Genomic DNA, 18,276 nt, shown 5'->3' with positions numbered 1-18,276 from the left:
GCGGTAGTGGTGCTGCGGTAGCGTTGTCACCTCACAGCAAGATGTTGTCACGTTCGATTCTCAGCTAGCGCATCTTCTGTGTGGAGGCATGCGTAAATGGGCGTGCCTTCGTTGAAGGTTGTGCATGAGGGCTGGTAACTCGGCACGTAAAAATCCACTACCAAACATTAGAGGACCGGAGTTCCACTGTGGTGACCCCTAACCGGGATAAGCCAAAAGACACAACAATAATGTGGATGTGCAATATTCTAAGCAAATCACAATGGGAATTCATAGTCTGTGCAAAACCTACTAGCATAATATTGTCTAATGTCTTATTGTCCAATATGTGGTAAATTTATGTGTTGTCAAGTTTCCTAATTATTACTGTACGTGAATCTCTCTTACCATCCCTCTAATTATATGTTATGTTATGTCTTGCACTGGGACCATGCAACGAATTTCATTCAGCTGGCACTGCTAGGTACATCTGATTGACAATAAAGTTTACTTTGTCTTTATTTCCACTGCACTTGCAAAGTAAACCTTCTTAGAAACAGTCGTATAATTCATCCTGCCCTCCTTATAGGGAAATGCTAAGGTAGTTTTAACTTCTCCACTAGTAAACATTTAATATTCCATCTTTCAGAACACCTTCACTGTAGCAGCAGTATTGTTCAGCACTAGTATTCCATCTGCCCAAAACATCTTTATATAGTAGGAAGAGTCAACATTTAATTTTATTGTTGCATTTTATATATTTGGTAGTTGCCTCAACAAATTGCAGTTGCTGCAGTTCATCCTCCAAATATGATGATTCATATAAGAAGGTCATCCTCTACAGTGAATCACTGTCCTTGTTGCCTCATCTGCCCCAGAACCTGTTCATTTTCATGCCATGAGGCTTTGTCAGTGATATCACCCTGAGGAGACAGTATCCATGTAATGCAACCTTCCTAAAGTGGCTTCCGTGTCTAATCTTAATCAATCCATTGAGTTGCCTGTATTCTTTCCTCAATTTTCAAACAAGGCAGAATTTAAATTTCATCAGTTGGATGTACACAGACAGTTATGTTTCTATCTGCACCGACAAAGGATATCCGGAAGTCGGATCAGCTATTTTTCTCCTTTTCAGAGAACAAAATTGGGTACCCGGTCTCCAAGATCACCATATCCAGATGGATATCTAATTGCATCTCTTTCGCCTACCAAGCAGGAGGAAAACATCTGCCATTTCCGGTCAAGGCTCATTCTACTCGGGCTGTTTCTACATCTACAGCCTATCAAGCCAGATTGTCAATGGATGATATATGTGCTGTGGCTACTTGGGCTTCTCCTCACACATTTGTTTCTCATTACAAATTGGACGTGGTGTCCATGGGCAGGTCGTCCTTTGGCTCCACAGTACTCAGGAGTATTTTCCTATGAGCCACCCAGGATGTAGGTGCTAGGGATGCTGTCCCACGGGTAAGAATGTAGGCGAGATAGGACTACATAACATCAAGAAGTTATGTACTCACCATAACGTTTGATGTATGTAGTCCATCTCACCTCACATTCTTACTTACCCTCCCACCATCCCTCTTCCTGGAGAATCTGGAGGTTAGGTTTTTTACTTACAGAGTTCTCTTTACTTTGACTTATTCTTTCTTTATCTGGATGTTGTGTATGCATGGTGTATGAATGAGTATTGCAGCAAACTAGATCTGGGGATATGGAGCAGTGCACCATGGGATACCTGCTTAGCCCAGCCAATAGAAGACTTCGAGCTAGAAAAGTTTGGCTGAGTCAGAGCCGATATTCGGCTTTGAACTCACGGGTAAGAATGTGAGGTGAGATGGACTACATACATGAGCAAAGTTCTAGTAACAGTTGATACTCCAGTGCATCTTTGGTATTTTTGGGTACTTTTCTTTCTAAAGGAAATGAGGTCACTGGAAAAGCATAGTAAGTCAACTTCTACCCCAAGTGCTTTGAAACAGACATACCTTAATCATATAGGGCACAAGTCATTCTGTTATTTGGCTTTGTTTCAAATGCAGGAAGTTGAAAAGAATCTGTTAGACCTTAAGGAGCATCTTTTGTCTGTGATTAAAAAATGTTGACTCTGTAGGACTTGGGGCACCGAAGTATACGTAAGATACAGTTTATACTGTTACCAGTGCTGTCATGACTGGCACAGTCATATATACATACCTGGATAGCGTAATCCTTGCTGCTCCAATTGTAGGAAACTTCCTGTTTAAAAGACATGAGGCAATGGGACTAAAGTCTTGAGACGAATAAAGGAAGATGAGGGAACAACAAGAAGAATTTTTTCCAGCTGGTTCAATTTCCCACCAAACTTTTTCATCTTTACATACAAGACCTATTCGACAACTTCTTTCCTCTAAATGTTGTAAGATAATAAACGTTTAAGCCACCTCAATCAAAAACTGAGTAGAGAGAAATTTACCTCTCATGGATAAACTTCTGTGTCTTTATAAAGGCATAATACCTCAAGGGGATTACTTAATTGTTAATTCAGTGCAGCAGTATTTATATTCTTTTATATATTTTTTTTGTAAAGGGGATAGAACACTACTATGTTTTGTACTTAGTAGAAGTCTGACAAATGGCTTTCTTATTTTATTGTTCCAATTGCACATAGGTATTTTAAAGCAGGAATGCTTTTTTTTATTAATACCTTCAGTTTCATTCAGTGATGTATTTTCTAATGAAACAAAGGTTCATTATTAGTTTTTGCATCATATCCAGAGAAGCTGTAATTAATACATTTTTTTGAAGACTGCATTTTGCTTCAGTCCATTCCTTGTGTATATTATTTAAATAATAGATTTCTGATTTTGACTTGGTTGCATTTGGTAGTGAATTTCATTATAATATCATATGTGTTTATACTTTCAGCATACCTATGCAAGTATCTTTGAAATGGTTAAGCTTTAAGATGATAAAGCCCTGTGCTAGATGGCCAAATAAATATTAAAAAAAAAAGTTAATATGTCTTGTTTTCTTTTCTGTTAATGTATGTGTGCCTGTGTCTTGAGCAATAACTTAATATAGGCATTTTAAAAATTTTCTAAACGTGTTGACAGGTTTATCTTTGCAATTTAGCTTTTAATCAACTTTGGAATAAAATTACTGCTTGTATCGTAAAGTGGATGGTTGACTTTGGGACTTTGAGTTTTTTATCCACTGAGCTTATATATATATATATATATATATATATATATATACACACATATATATATATATATATATATATATATATATATATATATATATATATATATATATATATATAGATATATAGATATATATATATATATATATATATATATATATATATATATATATATATACATATGTGTGTGTGTGTGTGTACAAAATGTTTTATGTGAGTGTAGTTGAACATTTTAATCCTATGAAAATTCCATCTTTCCTTTGTTGAACAACAGAATTTTGTATCTGCATTTTTTTTGATACTACAAAATGTTCAGTCATCGTTTTGCATTTATCTGTGGGAAACACTGAAAGATGAAAAGTGGTCACGTAAATTAGTGTTTTTCTCAGCCATTCTTGAGTGTTTGAATGAAAAAAAGCTGTCAGTCTTGGTTAATGATTTTTTCTTAATTGCATAGATAGATTTGTTGTGGCTATCTTAACGAGGAATGAGTTGAGAAAGAAATTTATTTCACTGATAAGCTATAAATGTAGCACAGTCCATTTTGACCACCAGAGCCTCTGGGGGCCTGGTGGACCCCAGACCTGAGCTGTATCAGGGGACAATGTAACCTGTGATCAGGCTGTGATTCTCCCATCTCAGAGATTCAGCCCATTCCCTTGCTTTATAGGAAATCTGTCTGCTCCGTGGTAGTATTTGGATTTTCTGATGAAGATGCTGTTTAATCTCTACTTTGAGTTATTTCCTCCTGTAACCTTAATCTTCCAGAAAATATCTTTCCTGGTAAGTCTTCAACAATGAAGGCGTAAGAGTTTCATGCCCATTTGTATAAGGGACTCCATCTGAGCTTTCATAGACAGTGGGGTAGAATGCTGCTGCATACTGTGAACATTCACCAGTGGCTCCTGTTTTCATGTTTTATTAGGTGTGGCCCTAAGTCTGTATGCCAGACTAGATAATGACCTTTTCATTAAAAGGCACATCATCTAAACAAACTCTTTTGACTAGTCTAAATATCTAGATTCCAGTCTGTCACATTCACATAAACATGCACACCCAACTACACTTATTCACCACTTATCCATTCACTGAAACACACAGACAAGCACAGAAACCACAATTCTTTTGTGGGGATCAAGCCTGTACCACCCCATATGGGGTGACAGTCTCCATCTCTGCACCCCCTTCAAAATTAGTATAACCAACTCTGAGATCACACTTAGTTTGGGGTGACTGCTGCTCAGAACACAGGATTGTGCCCTTGTACAGAAACAGCAGCCGCTACTCATACCTTTCTCACATACAGTGTGACGGTATCAATCTTACTATCACATGTGCATTCTAATTACAACATTGCCACACCCACACACATGCTTCCATGCCTCAGTTCACCTGCACAACATGTACTAGACACATCTGCACATTTCACTGCACTCTTACTGATCTCTTTCATGAAACAACTAGGTTGCACACAAAAAACATGCGTTTGGCCACTAACTCTTAACACTGAACCCAGTCAGGACTATCCAAACACAAAGACAAAAGGCTTTTTTAAAGGCTCCAAAATGCACCACACGCACGTGCACACACACACACACACACACACACACACACACACACACACACACACACACACACACACACACACAACTTCCTTTAGCTGCTCACATACTCACTGATATGCACTTTCTTTACACTGTCTCTTAAAGAAAGTGACATAGATAACAAACAGATGCACTGTTTACCTGCACACGTACTAACCAACATGGTGTTACCTCACAAATTATCACCGTGTTATATAATAAGAAACAGTTTTCATATAAGAAAAAAAAAATGAAAGGCTAACTACACCTGTTTAGAGTAATGACCAAAAAGCAAGTAGTCAGTCTCGAGGAGTATGCACACACAATCAGCATGGCATGTAAATACGGTCAGACTGTCTTTTTGACCTGCTGCTATTGATGAGTTAACGATTGATAAAACAGCTTATGATACTTTGAAGAACACCCATTTTACTTGATCTGAGTCAGAGTATTTCTTAAGATAGGCCAGCGTTTCTTTTTTCTTTCTTCAGGTAGGAAAAGTAAACCAAAGGTAAAGCAAACATTCTTCAAGTGAATGGCTGGCTGTAATATCTTCTATCAACAAAAGGCACTTCACCTTCTCTGTAATGTTTAAACAAACATAAAAAACAAAAGCAAACCCACACAAACTTATAGAATCACTTCCCAAAAAAGACCAATAACCAAAAGAAACAGGAACAGGTTATGCCCACACGGCAAATTTAACTCAATTTAAATGGAGTTAAATTTGCAGTGTGGGAAGAACCTGTTTTGCTTTCCCTTTTTTTAGGTTCTTTGTAGTTTTGTTTAAGGCTTTCATTTAGAGGAATGGCTGTTTGTAGTCTATGTTTTAGGTATGACAAACCGGTATTCTGTAGTTATTGGCTGCTTGTGTGAACTGTAACTAAGCACTGTAATATTGAACTAGATTTGTGGGATAGAGACACCATGAATGGCATCCTTCCTCATGCATAACTTTGCATTTGCTTATCTGCTACGTTTTGTTGGTTTTTGTTTTGGTAAACTGTTTGAGACTGTATCCCATTGGTTGAAGTTACTTTGTAGATCCTTTTCAAGTTAGACAAATTCTGAGTACCCACCATATCTGAAGAACTTTTGAGGTGGATCTCTAAATGGGCTTTTTCATCTGTGTCCCTATATTAGTGGAACTGTTGGGACTGACTGCTTGGAACAATCTTGTTAGGCGTGTAATTATAAAACCAGGAAATCTGTTAAGGCCTGAGATATAATACGCCTTCCAATATTTGTTTATTTTTGTCTCTTGGGAAGGTTACCTGGTCTGATTGGCAGTCAGGAACTAGGGGATTGGTAATATGCATTCCCAGGAACCCAGATTTAGGGGATGCCAACTTGGGCTATGAAGGGTTTGGCTGTCACTGACACAGGTGCACCAACTTTTTTTTCATTCCAAGAAGAGATATCATTCCACAAGTTGGAACCAGTTTAGAAATTATTCCCAAAGATATCTGGATATAGTGAGTCCTCCCATGTCAGTGCTTTTCCTAAGTATTGACAGGCCTCCTAGTCTATTAATTGGCAGTCATATGGTAATTGGGTGATGCAGCAGTCCATATTACAGGATGAGGGTTTATTCATTGAAAACCACATCACGAAATACTAATCATGAAGCCAGCATAGATGTAAAGCACCAAGACTGAAGAACAAATTGTCAAAAAAAAAAAATGAAAATGTTACTTTATTTATTTATTTACCTGGATGGAGCAGTGATTCTAAAACACCATTTAGAGGCATTGCCCAGGAATGAAACTCTACAAAATTATTCATGCAATTTGGATGACGAAGTGGCAAACTAGGACCTGATACATGTTCAAAGTATCCTATAAGTTGTACCATAAATTTCATATTTTGACTTATACATGTTTATTTGTTTATAATACAAAATATACTTGTTACAGCACAGAATATATACTTTCCTGTGTATAGATGATAGTATCTGCATACATTTTAAGTTGTGTAGGATGTTATAGTCATTGAAAGGACTCTGCTTTTGCCAGTGATGTAATAAGAGTTCACCTCAGTTTTATTTACATTTTACAGTGTGGAGTTGCTTTGCTGTTTTAACAATTAGTTGAAAAAAGGATGGAAAAAAAAGGAGGATGATTGTAAAGGGATGAAAGACTTTCAAAGAAGCAAGTATTCAACTTTGATTAAAATTTGCTGTACAGGGAGAACCAAGGCTAATAGTTAGATTGTAAGTGATGGACAAAACACACCCAGAAACACCATTATAAACACAATATACTTTGCAGGCTGCAACATTCCATGTACCCTTCAACCCCTACACATAACCGCAACATTAAGCATTAAATCTAACCCAAACCCAGACCATAGTTGTAACACTGACTTTTGAAAAATTGCCCTTTCATTCATTGTGATGTTCAGCAAAATCAAATACAACCAGTTGATCTTGAAGCATTCTCTTTTAATAATGTACTCAATCAGCTGTCCTACTTTCTATATTATTTACTTACATTTTTGTTTGTATTTTGTATTTTATTAACAGAATTAATCCCAGCTGGGCACAGCACATTCTTAGTGGGGACCCAGGGAGAGAAACTACCAGAAATTACAAAAATAGAGCATAACACAGTAATCATTTTGAAACATGCAAATGCCTGATAAAAAATTCTTATTCTTATTCTTTCGGCGGCACTTGTTAGGGGTCGCCACAGTGAAGCATCTGTTTCCATTTCTTCCTGTCCTCTGCATCTTGCTCTGTCACACCAGCCACCTGCATGTCCTCTCTCACCACATCCATAAACCTTATCTTAGGCCTTCCTCTTTTCCTGTTACCTGGCAGCTTCATCCTTAGCATATTTTTCCCAATATACTCTGCATCCCTCCTAGGCACATGTCCAAACCAACATAATCTTGCCTCTCGGGCTTTCTCTCCAAACATTCCAACCTGGGTTGACCCTCTAATATACTTATTCTCAATCCTGTCCACCCTCGTCGCACCCAGTGCAAATCTTAACATCTTTAACTCTGTCACATCCAGCTCTGACTCCTGCCTTTTTGTCAATGCCACTGTCTCCAACCCATATAACATAGCTGGTCTCACTACCCTCTTGTAGACCTTCCCTTTCACTCTTACTGGTACTTGTATGTCACAAATCACTCCTGACACTCTTGTCCACCCACTCCAACCTGCCTGTACTCTCTTCTTCACCTCTCTTCCACACTCACCATTACTCTGAACTGTTGATCCCAAGTATTTAAACTCATCCACCTTCGCCACCTCTACTTCCTGCATCCTCACCATTCCTCTATCCTCCCTCTCATTTACACACATATATTCTGTCTTAGCCCTGCTGACCTTCATTCCTCTTCTCTCTAGAGCATATCTCCACCTCTCCAGGGTCTCCTCGACGTGTTCCCTACTGTCACTATAGATCACAATGTCATCTGCAAACATCATAGTCCGGGACTCCTGTCTGATCTCGTCTGTCAACCTGTCCATCACCATTGCAAATAAAAAAGAGCTCAGAGCTGATCCTTGATGTAATCCCACCTCCACCTTAAACGCATCCATCACTCCCACCACAGACCTCACTGCTGTCACACTTCCCTCATACATATCCTGTACCACTCTTACATACTTCTCTGACACTCCCGACTTCCTCATACAATACCACAACTCCTCTCTAGGCACCCTGTCATATGCTTTCTCTAAGTCCACAAAGACAATGCAACTCCTGACCTTCTCTGTACTACGAAAAACAAAAGTAGACCAGCAAGAGCAGACACAGATGTAGAAGTAGATCAGTCCTATATTAACAGACCGGTTTCGGCATGGATTGCCTTCTTCAGTGTAGGACAAACAAAAAATGCCCTGTTAACATATGTAATATATACATAAAGCAAACCAATAGGCAAACAGAAATCATGAATATTCATGAGACAATGATAATGTGAGATACAACAAATGCCCTGAGACTTTCTTCATTCCAAAACAGGGACTAATATAGAAGAGTCAGTGTAGCACACAAAAATATTCATGAAACATTAATATTGTGGAATACAAAAGGTGCCCTAAAACTTTGTGTATTCACAATGGGGGTTAATACAGAAAACCAAAGTAGCACCAGAGTGCCAAATAAGTATATGTGAACATATTTTCCTAAAAGGAATGCACCAAAAGTAGACTGATGCCAGTGGTAAAATATTATGAACCATGAATCTGTACTACTCCATCAACACTCTCAGAGCAAACATTGCAACTGTAGTGCTCTTTCCCAGCATGAAACCATACTGCTGATCAATAATCATCACATCCCTTCTTAACCTAGCTTCCACTACTCTTTCCCATAACTTCATGCTGTGACTGATCCGTTTAATCCCTCTCTAGTTACTGAAGCTCAGCACATCACCCTTATTCTTAAAAATCAGTACCAAAACACTTTTTCTCCATTTTTCAGGCATCCTCTCATTTTCCAAGATTTCATTAAACAATCTAGTTAAAAACTCCACTGCCATTTCACCTAAACACCTCCATGCTTCCACGGGTATGTCATCTGGACCAGCAGCCTTTCCATTCTTCATCTTCTTCATAGCTGTCCTTACTTCTTCCTTGCTAATCCACTGCACTTCATGATTCACTATCCCCACATCATCCAACCTTCTCCCTCTCTCTCTCATTCTCTTCATTTATCAGCCCCTCAAAGTACTCCTTCCTTCTGCTCAACACACTCTCCTCGCTTGTGTGTACGTTTCCCTCATTATCCTTTATCACCCTTACCTGCTGCACATCTTTACTAGCTCGGTCCCTCTGTCTAGCCAATTGGTACAGGTCCTTTTCTCCCTCCTTAGTGTCCAACCTTTCATACAACTCTTCATACGCCTTATCCTTAGCCTTCGTCACCTCTCTCTTTGCCATGCACCTCATCTCCTTATACTCCTGTCTACTTTATTCATCTGCCTGACAATCCCACTTCTTCTTTGCCAACCTCTTTCTCTGTATACTCTCCTGTACTTCCTCGTTCCACCACCAGATCTCCTTGTCCTCCTTCCTCTTTCCATATGTCACACCAAGCACCTTTCTAGCCATCTCCCTTACTAGCTCTGCTGTAGTTACCCAGCTATTCAGTAACTTTTCACTGCCACCCAGTGCTTGAATTAACTCTTCCCTGAACTCCACCTCACAATTACCCTTTTTCAGTTTCCACCATTTGATCCTTGGTGCTGCCCTCACACTCCTCTTCCTCTTCTTGATCACCAATGTCATCCTACAAACCACCATCCTACACTGCCCAACTACACATTCCCTTGCCACCACTTTACAGTCTCCAATCTCCTTCAGACTGGCACTTCTACATAAGATATAATCCACCTATGTGCATCTTCCTCCACTCTTATATGTCACCTTATGCCCTCGCTTTTGTTAAAATACGTATTCACCACAGCCATGTCCATCCTTTTCGGAAAATCTACTACCATCTGACCTTCTGCATTCCTTTGCTTAACACCATACCTACCCTCACTTCTTCATCCTCTCTGTTCCAGACACCAAAATGCCCATTGAAATCTGCTCCAATCACCACTCTCTCACCTTTTGAGTACAGTGTCATCACCACTTCATCCAACTCACTCCAAAATTTTTCTTTCTCATCCATCGTGACACCCAACTTGTAGAGCATATGCACTAACAACATTCATCATTACACCATCAATTTTCAGCTTCATAAACATCACTCTATCCAACACTCTTTTCACCTCCAAAACACTGTTAGCATACTGTTCTTTCAGGATAACCCCTATGCCTTTTTTCCTCCCATCCACACCATGATAAAACAATTTGAACCCACCTCCGATACACCTAGCCTTGCTCCCCTTCCATCTAGTCTCTTGCACACACAGTATACCAACCTTCCTTCTGTCCATCATATCAGCTAGCTCTCTCCCTATACCAGTCATACTGCTAACATTCAAAGTTTCAACCCTCACTACCACAGTCCTAGCCTTTACCTGCCTTTGGGCATGCCTTCCCCCTCTTCTCCTCCTTTGGCCAACAGTAACCCAATTTCTGCCATCACCTGTTGGCCAACAGTACTGGTAGCGGTCATTGTTAACCTGGGCCTCGAACAATCCGTATGTATATCTGTTCTGTTGTCCGCATGTATGATTTGGCAAAATTTTACTCCGGATGCCCTTCCTGACTCAACCTTCCACATTTATCTGGGCTTGGGACGGCACAAAGAAATGCACTGGCTTGTGCATCCCCAGTGCCTGGGTTAAATGCCTGATAAACACACACACACACACACACACACACACACACACACACACACACACACACACACACACATGCCCTAATTTTGATGTGTATTTTTTACAAATGCCTGTTTTGAAGTTAAAAGTTTTAAAAACAGTTTTTAGGTGTGTATCGTAACGGAGCTTATTCCATTTAGTAGCTAAAGATATGCTAGATGTTGTCATTGGAAATGGGCCAGTAAAAAATTATAGGTTATTGCCCCTGTATGAAAAGTGCTAGTGATTCTATTCTAATGCACGGCTTAGTTTGACACACGTGACCTACCAGAGAGGATTTGCAATGATGCATTATTGCTTGACTGCTTTTTATTGCACTTGGTCATTATTTTTATTGTATAAATTGCTTTCTTGCACCTCTGCATCAGTATTATAAATCATCCTTCTGTAGATTTCTCGCTCACTGCCTTAGTATGTGCTCTTGTTCTGTGTATTATTATACTCTGCTTACTCTGTCATTTTTCACGTAGCCACTTCACCCTAAATGCTTTTCTGTGGTAGTTTCTGACATTTTTGAATGAAATTTTGCTTTATAGATACCCTGATGTCTATGTACTGGAAAAGGGAATCCAGATGCTCATTAGCAGACAGCTTCCAAATGGAGATTGGCCTCAGGTTGGTATGGATTTTTCATTTTTTCCCTAGAGGGTATGCATTCATTTGTGCCTATGTGGTTACACTTTGTATGTTTATCCAATCTTTCAGCAAGCGTATGTACATTGTTTCGTATCATCAAGGAATTTGTTGCTTGTTTGTGAAATGGAGGTGTGAAAAACTCTTTTATACTTGGCAAAATACTTCCTGCTTTACTTCTCCTTCTCATGAGAAAAGCTATAAAATCCAAATTTGGTTGGTAGTAGTTAATGATATTGTCTCTCTGTCACACAACAGTATATTACAAGATGAATAAACTATCTACAACAACATTTCTGCATATCAGTCTTCCAAAGATATACAGCAAATGTACATCATGAATAAAAATCTGGTGGGGGTAAAAACAGAGTGAGGTACTTTTTTGCCAGTTTACAGTAATGTTTGTATTATTGTGGTATCTTGAAGGATCTCGGCAGAAATGATACATTGCCTTTGTAGCACAAGTCAGTTCACATTTTACTTATTGCATGCACAGCTCACACATATGTATGTGTTGTGCATACACGTGGCATCGCCTGTACAAAAACACTTGCCGTATCTTCTTTGAAGCAGTGCTATTCGGTAGGCATTGACAAGCAAACCATCCAGTCTCCTATGTTTCGCTTAACAGTAATGTCTTTCCAGAATTATTTTATGCAGTTTTGTCCTACCCACCATATATATATATATATATATATATATATATATATATATATATATATAGGATATATATAGTAAGCAGACAAGGCATCAGAATTAATATTGTATTGATGAACTGCGTAGCAGCTCTCCATTTTTCTTGATTCCTTCCCTACCCTGTGTAACTAGAAATGAGCACACTTCTCTGATTTGCTACTGTAGTTTTTTCCTTCTTCTTGGAACCATGATGCAGGGCGGCCATCAGATTGTGTTGAACTCTTGCAAGCTAATGGTAATTCTGGTGTTTTTTTCTTTTTTCTGTTATAGTGCGACTGTGAAATTGTTATACTTAAGTAAGGGGAGGGTGATAAAAAATTATTTTTTTGTTTTGTTTTTTTTTTAGTTATGTTGGGTTAGATGAAGTGTGTTTAGATAAGTTGTGTTAGAGCATCTGTATTTAGATATTCTGATTTTAGATTAAATGACAAATTACATATATCATTAAAAAGAAGCAGCACAGACAAAAAGCAAATTTGTAAAACATAACCTACATTAGCTGCCAGAAGCAGAAGCTGTAAGGTTCTTGTAAAAACTTTTATTATCCACAAATGACCATTTTTGTTCATGTAACAGTAAGAAACTTCATCAGATAAGTTTAAAAACAAAAGGCAGGTTTTTGAATAAGGCCTAAAATGATCATCTGATGTATGGATGATGTCAATAAACCCTTCCATTTACATTTCTTAAAGTGCCAAAGTGGTGTAAAAGTGCTATTTCTTCTTCTTCTTCGGCTTTTTTTCCCTGGGTTAGGTCGCCACAGCGGATCATCTGTCTGCTCATAAAGTGCAGCTAAAACACAGTAATCTAAAAGTGTGAGATTATTCATTTATTAAAAAGCTTTAAAATACACGAAAGACTACATAAGCTTTTCAAAAATTACTGTAGTGCTCTTTCCCAGCATGAAACCATACTGCTGATCAATAATCATCACGTCCCTTCTTAACCTTGCTTCCACTACTTTTTCCCATAACTTCATGCTGTGACTGATCAGTTTAATCCCTCTCTAGTTACTGAAGCTCAGCACATCACCCTTATTCTTAAAAATCGGTACCAAAACACTTTTTCTCCATTTTTCAGGCATCCTCTCATTTTCCAAGATTTCATTAAACAATCTAGTTAAAAACTCCACTGCCATTTCACCTAAACACCTCCATGCTTCCACGGGTATGTCATCTGGACCAGCAGCCTTTCCATTCTTCATCTTCTTCATAGCTGTCCTTACTTCTTCCTTGCTAATCCACTGCACTTCATGATTCACTATCCCCACATCATCCAACCTTCTCCCTCTCTCTCTCATTCTCTTCATTTATCAGCCCCTCAAAGTACTCCTTCCTTCTGCTCAACACACTCTCCTCGCTTGTGTGTACGTTTCCCTCATTATCCTTTATCACCCTTACCTGCTGCACATCTTTACTAGCTCGGTCCCTCTGTCTAGCCAATTGGTACAGGTCCTTTTCTCCCTCCTTAGTGTCCAACCTTTCATACAACTCTTCATACGCCTTATCCTTAGCCTTCACACCTCTCTCTTTGCCATGCACCTCATCTCCTTATACTCCTGTCTACTTTATTCATCTGCCTGACAATCCCACTTCTTCTTTGCCAACCTCTTTCTCTGTATACTCTCCTGTACTTCCTCGTTCCACCACCAGATCTCCTTGTCCTCCTTCCTCTTTCCATATGTCACACCAAGCACCTTTCTAGCCATCTCCTTACTAGCTCTGCTGTAGTTACCCAGCTATTCAGTAACTTTTCACTGCCACCCAGTGCTTGAATTAACTCTTCCCTGAACTCCACCTCACAATTACCCTTTTTCAGTTTCCACCATTTGATCCTTGGTGCTGCCCTCACACTCCTCTTCCTCTTCTTGATCACCAATGTCATCCTACAAACCACCATCCTACACTGCCCAACTACACATTCCCTTGCCACCACTTTACAGTCTCCAATCTCCTTCAGACTGGCACTTCTACATAAGATATAATCCACCTATGTGCATCTTCCTCCACTCTTATATGTCACCTTATGCCCTCGCTTTTGTTAAAATACGTATTCACCACAGCCATGTCCATCCTTTTCGGAAAATCTACTACCATCTGACCTTCTGCATTCCTTTGCTTAACACCATACCTACCCCTCACTTCTTCATCCTCTCTGTTCCAGACACCAAAATGCCCATTGAAATCTGCTCCAATCACCACTCTCTCACCTTTGAGTACAGTGTCATCACCACTTCATCCAACTCACTCCAAAATTTTTCTTTCTCATCCATCGCACACCCAACTTGTAGAGCATATGCACTAACAACATTCATCATTACACCATCAATTTTCAGCTTCATAAACATCACTCTATCCAACACTCTTTTCACCTCCAAAACACTGTTAGCATACTGTTCTTTCAGGATAACCCCTATGCCTTTTTTCCTCCCATCCACACCATGATAAAACAATTTGAACCCACCTCCGATACACCTAGCCTTGCTCCCCTTCCATCTAGTCTCTTGCACACACAGTATACCAACCTTCCTTCTGTCCATCATATCAGCTAGCTCTCTCCCTATACCAGTCATACTGCTAACATTCAAAGTTTCAACCCTCACTACCACAGTCCTAGCCTTTACCTGCCTTTGGGCATGCCTTCCCCCTCTTCTCCTCCTTTGGCCAACAGTAACCCAATTTCTGCCATCACTCTGTTGGCCAACAGTACTGGTAGCGGTCATTGTTAACCTGGGCCTCGAACAATCCGGTATGTATATCTGTTCTGTTGTCCGTATGTATGATTTGGCAAAATTTTACACCTGATGCCCTTCCTGACTCAGTCTTCCCCATTTATCTGGGCTTGGGACCGGCACAAAGAAATGCACTGGCTTGTGCATCCCCAGTGGCTGGGTTAAATGCCTGATAAACACACACACACACACACACACACACACACACACACACACACACACACACACACACACACATGCCCTAATTTTCATGTGTATTTTTTACAAATGCCTGTTTTGAAGTTAAAAGTTTTAAAAACAGTTTTTAGATTTGTATCGTAAAGGAGCTTATTCCATTTAGTAGCTAGAGATATGCTAGATGTTGTCATTGGAAATGGGCCAGTAAAAAATTCTAGGTTATTGCCCCTGTATGAAAAGTGCTAGTGATTCTATTCTAATGCACGGCTTAGTTTGACACACATGACCTACGAGAGTAGATTTGCAATGATGCATTATTGCTTGACTGCTTTTTATTGCACTTGGTCATTATTTTTATTGTATAAATTGCTTTCTTGCACCTCTGCATCAGTATTATAAATCATCCTTCTGTAGATTTCTCGCTCACTGCCTTAGTATGTGCTCTTGTTCTGTGTATTATTATACTCTGCTTACTCTATCATTTTGCATGTAGCTCCTTTACCCTAAATGCTTTTCTGTGGTATTTTCTGATATTTTTGAATGAAATTTTGCTTTATAGATACCCTGATGTCCATGTACTGGAAAGGGGAATCCAGATGCTCATTAGCAGACAGCTTCCAAATGGAGACTGGCCTCAGGTTGGTATGGATTTTTAATTTTTCCCTAGATGGTATGCATTCATTTGTGCCTATGTGGTTACACTTTGTATGTTTATCCAATCTTTCAGCAAGCGTATGTACATTGCTTCGTATCATCAAAGAATGTGTTGCTTGTTTGTGAAATGGAGGTGTGAAAAACTCTTTTATACTTGGCAAAGACTTCCTGCTTTACTTTTCCTTCTCATGAGAAAAGCTATAAAATCCAAATTTGGTTGGTAGTAGTTAATAATGATATTGACCCTCTGTCACACAACAGTATATTACAAGATGAATAAACTGTTTACCACAGCATTTCTGCATATCAGCCTTCCAGAGATCTACAGCAAATGTACATCATGAATAAAAATCTGGTGGGGGGGGGGGGTAAAACAGAGTTAGGTACTTTTTTGCAGTGTACAGTAATGTTTGTATTATTGTGGTATCTTGAAGGATCTCGTCAGAAATGATACATTGCCTTTGTAGCACAAGTCAGTTCACATTTTACTTATTGCATGCACAGCTCACACACATATGTATGTGTTGTGCATACACATGCGCGTCTGTACAAAACACTTGCCGTATCTTCTTTGAAGCAGTGCTATTCGGTAGGCATTGACAAGCAAACCATCCAGTCTCCTATGTTTCGTTAACAATAATGTCTTTCCAGAATTATTTTGTGCAGTTTTTTCCTACCCACATATATATATATATATATATATATATATATATATATATATATATATATATATAGTAAGCAGACAAGTGCATCAGAAATACAGTGGCTGTTTGCATGAACTGCATAGCAGCTCTCCATTTTCTTGATTCCTTCCTACCCTGTGTAACTAGAAATGAGCACACACTTCTCTGATTTTGCTACTGTAGTTTTTTTCCTTCTTCTTGGAACCATGATGCAGGCGGCCATCAGATTGTGTTAGACTTTGCAAGCTAGCGGTGCACTTCTGGTGTTTTTTTCTTTTTTCTGTTATAGTGCGACTGTGAAATTGTTATACTTAAGTAAGGGGAGGGTGATAAAAAATTATTTTTTTGTTTTGTTTTTTTTTTAGTTATGTTAGGTTAGATGAAGTGTGTTTAGATAAGTTGTGTTACAGCATCTGTAGTTAGATATTCTGATTTTAGATTAAATGACAAATGACATATATCATTAAAAAGAAGCAGCACAGACAAAAAGCAAATTTGTAAAACATAAGCTACGTTAGCTGCCAGAAGGAGAAGCCGTAAGGTTCTTGTAAAAACTTTTATTATCCACAAATGACCACTTTTGTTCATGTAACAGTAAGAAACTTCTTCAGATAAGTTTAAAAACAAAAGGCTGATTTTTGAATAAGGCCCAAAATGATCATCTGATGTATGGATGATGTCAATAAACCCTTCCATTTACATTTCTTAAAGTGCCAAAGTGGTGTAAAAGTGCTATTTCTTCTTCTTCTTTCGGCTTTTTCCCGGTTAGGTCGCCACAGCGGATCATCTGTCTGCTCATAAAGTGCATAAACACAGTAATCTAAAAGTGTGAGATTATTCATTTATTAAAAGCTTTAAAATACACAGACTACATAAGCTTTTCAAAATTATTTATTGAAAATATACATTAAAAATACACAACCAAAAGAGTAAAAGTAAAATGGTTGAAAATACCAATTTTCATTGAGCCACGGCGAAAACGCTACTTTTTAAGAATAAAAACTTTTGCGTTAAAGAAGTTACTTTGAATTCTCAATTCCTTTGGTTAGAGTTGGCTTTCCGGCTACAAGGTTGCTGTTTTCCAGTTTTTTGCACCAGTTTGTTTGCTTTTTTACTACCGTTTGTTCTTTCATGATGGAATCAAGTACTCCTGTTTGTCCGGTTAGTCCTAACCTTTTTGGAACAGCCACTAACTCTAAAAGTGTTAATGAAGGTGACATTTATTCGTTATTAGCTTCTATTTCTCAAAAAATAGAGGCTTTACACATCCGTATGGATGCTATTGAACGTAAACCTATCACAACCGGAAATATTGAACAAGAAGTAACACTCGGAAATACTGAACAAGTTGGTGTACCAGTTTCCGTTCCAGTATCACTTTCGGATTCAGAAAGTGCCATTCCGGCAGCCCAACCGCCAAGAGGATTACCTCAACGGAGTAAACAACAAAGTACTGGGCGTTCCAACCACCGTGAAGGTTGTTTGCCTACTACGAGTGAGACAGGTTTTTTTCCTACAAATTCCCAAGTGCAGAACGACACTGCACAATCTGTTGTTGCTGTTGTTAATTCTAACATACGCACACCATCAGTCTCTGGTTTGAATACTTTGCATGAAGGCGAACCGGAGCGTGACGATGTTTCTTTGTCAAGCTGGATTAATAAGGAA

At 38.8% G+C, this 18,276-nt stretch overlaps 1 protein-coding gene across 3 annotated transcripts in view; it reads left to right on the top strand.

The window, feature by feature from the left end:
- LSS (lanosterol synthase) overlaps positions 1-18,276 on the top strand; it is a 787,682-nt gene that overhangs the window by 730,160 nt on the left and 39,246 nt on the right. For 2 of the 3 annotated variants that reach the window (XM_044060549.1, XM_044060551.1), the window contains one exon: positions 11,571-11,649. In XM_044060549.1, the coding sequence (XP_043916484.1) occupies positions 11,571-11,649 (79 nt within the window). Of the gene's footprint in view, positions 1-11,570; positions 11,650-15,830; positions 15,910-18,276 lie in introns of all 3 variants that reach the window. The other variant, XM_044060550.1, reaches the window with a different exon arrangement.

Source organism: Protopterus annectens, chromosome 2.part0, assembly GCF_019279795.1.
Source record: "Protopterus annectens isolate FY-2018-M chromosome 2.part0, PAN1.0, whole genome shotgun sequence".
NCBI classification, from domain to species: Eukaryota; Metazoa; Chordata; order Ceratodontiformes; family Protopteridae; genus Protopterus; species Protopterus annectens.
Note: the sequence above shows the minus strand (reverse complement) of the source record. Positions and strands in the feature narration are given on the sequence as shown.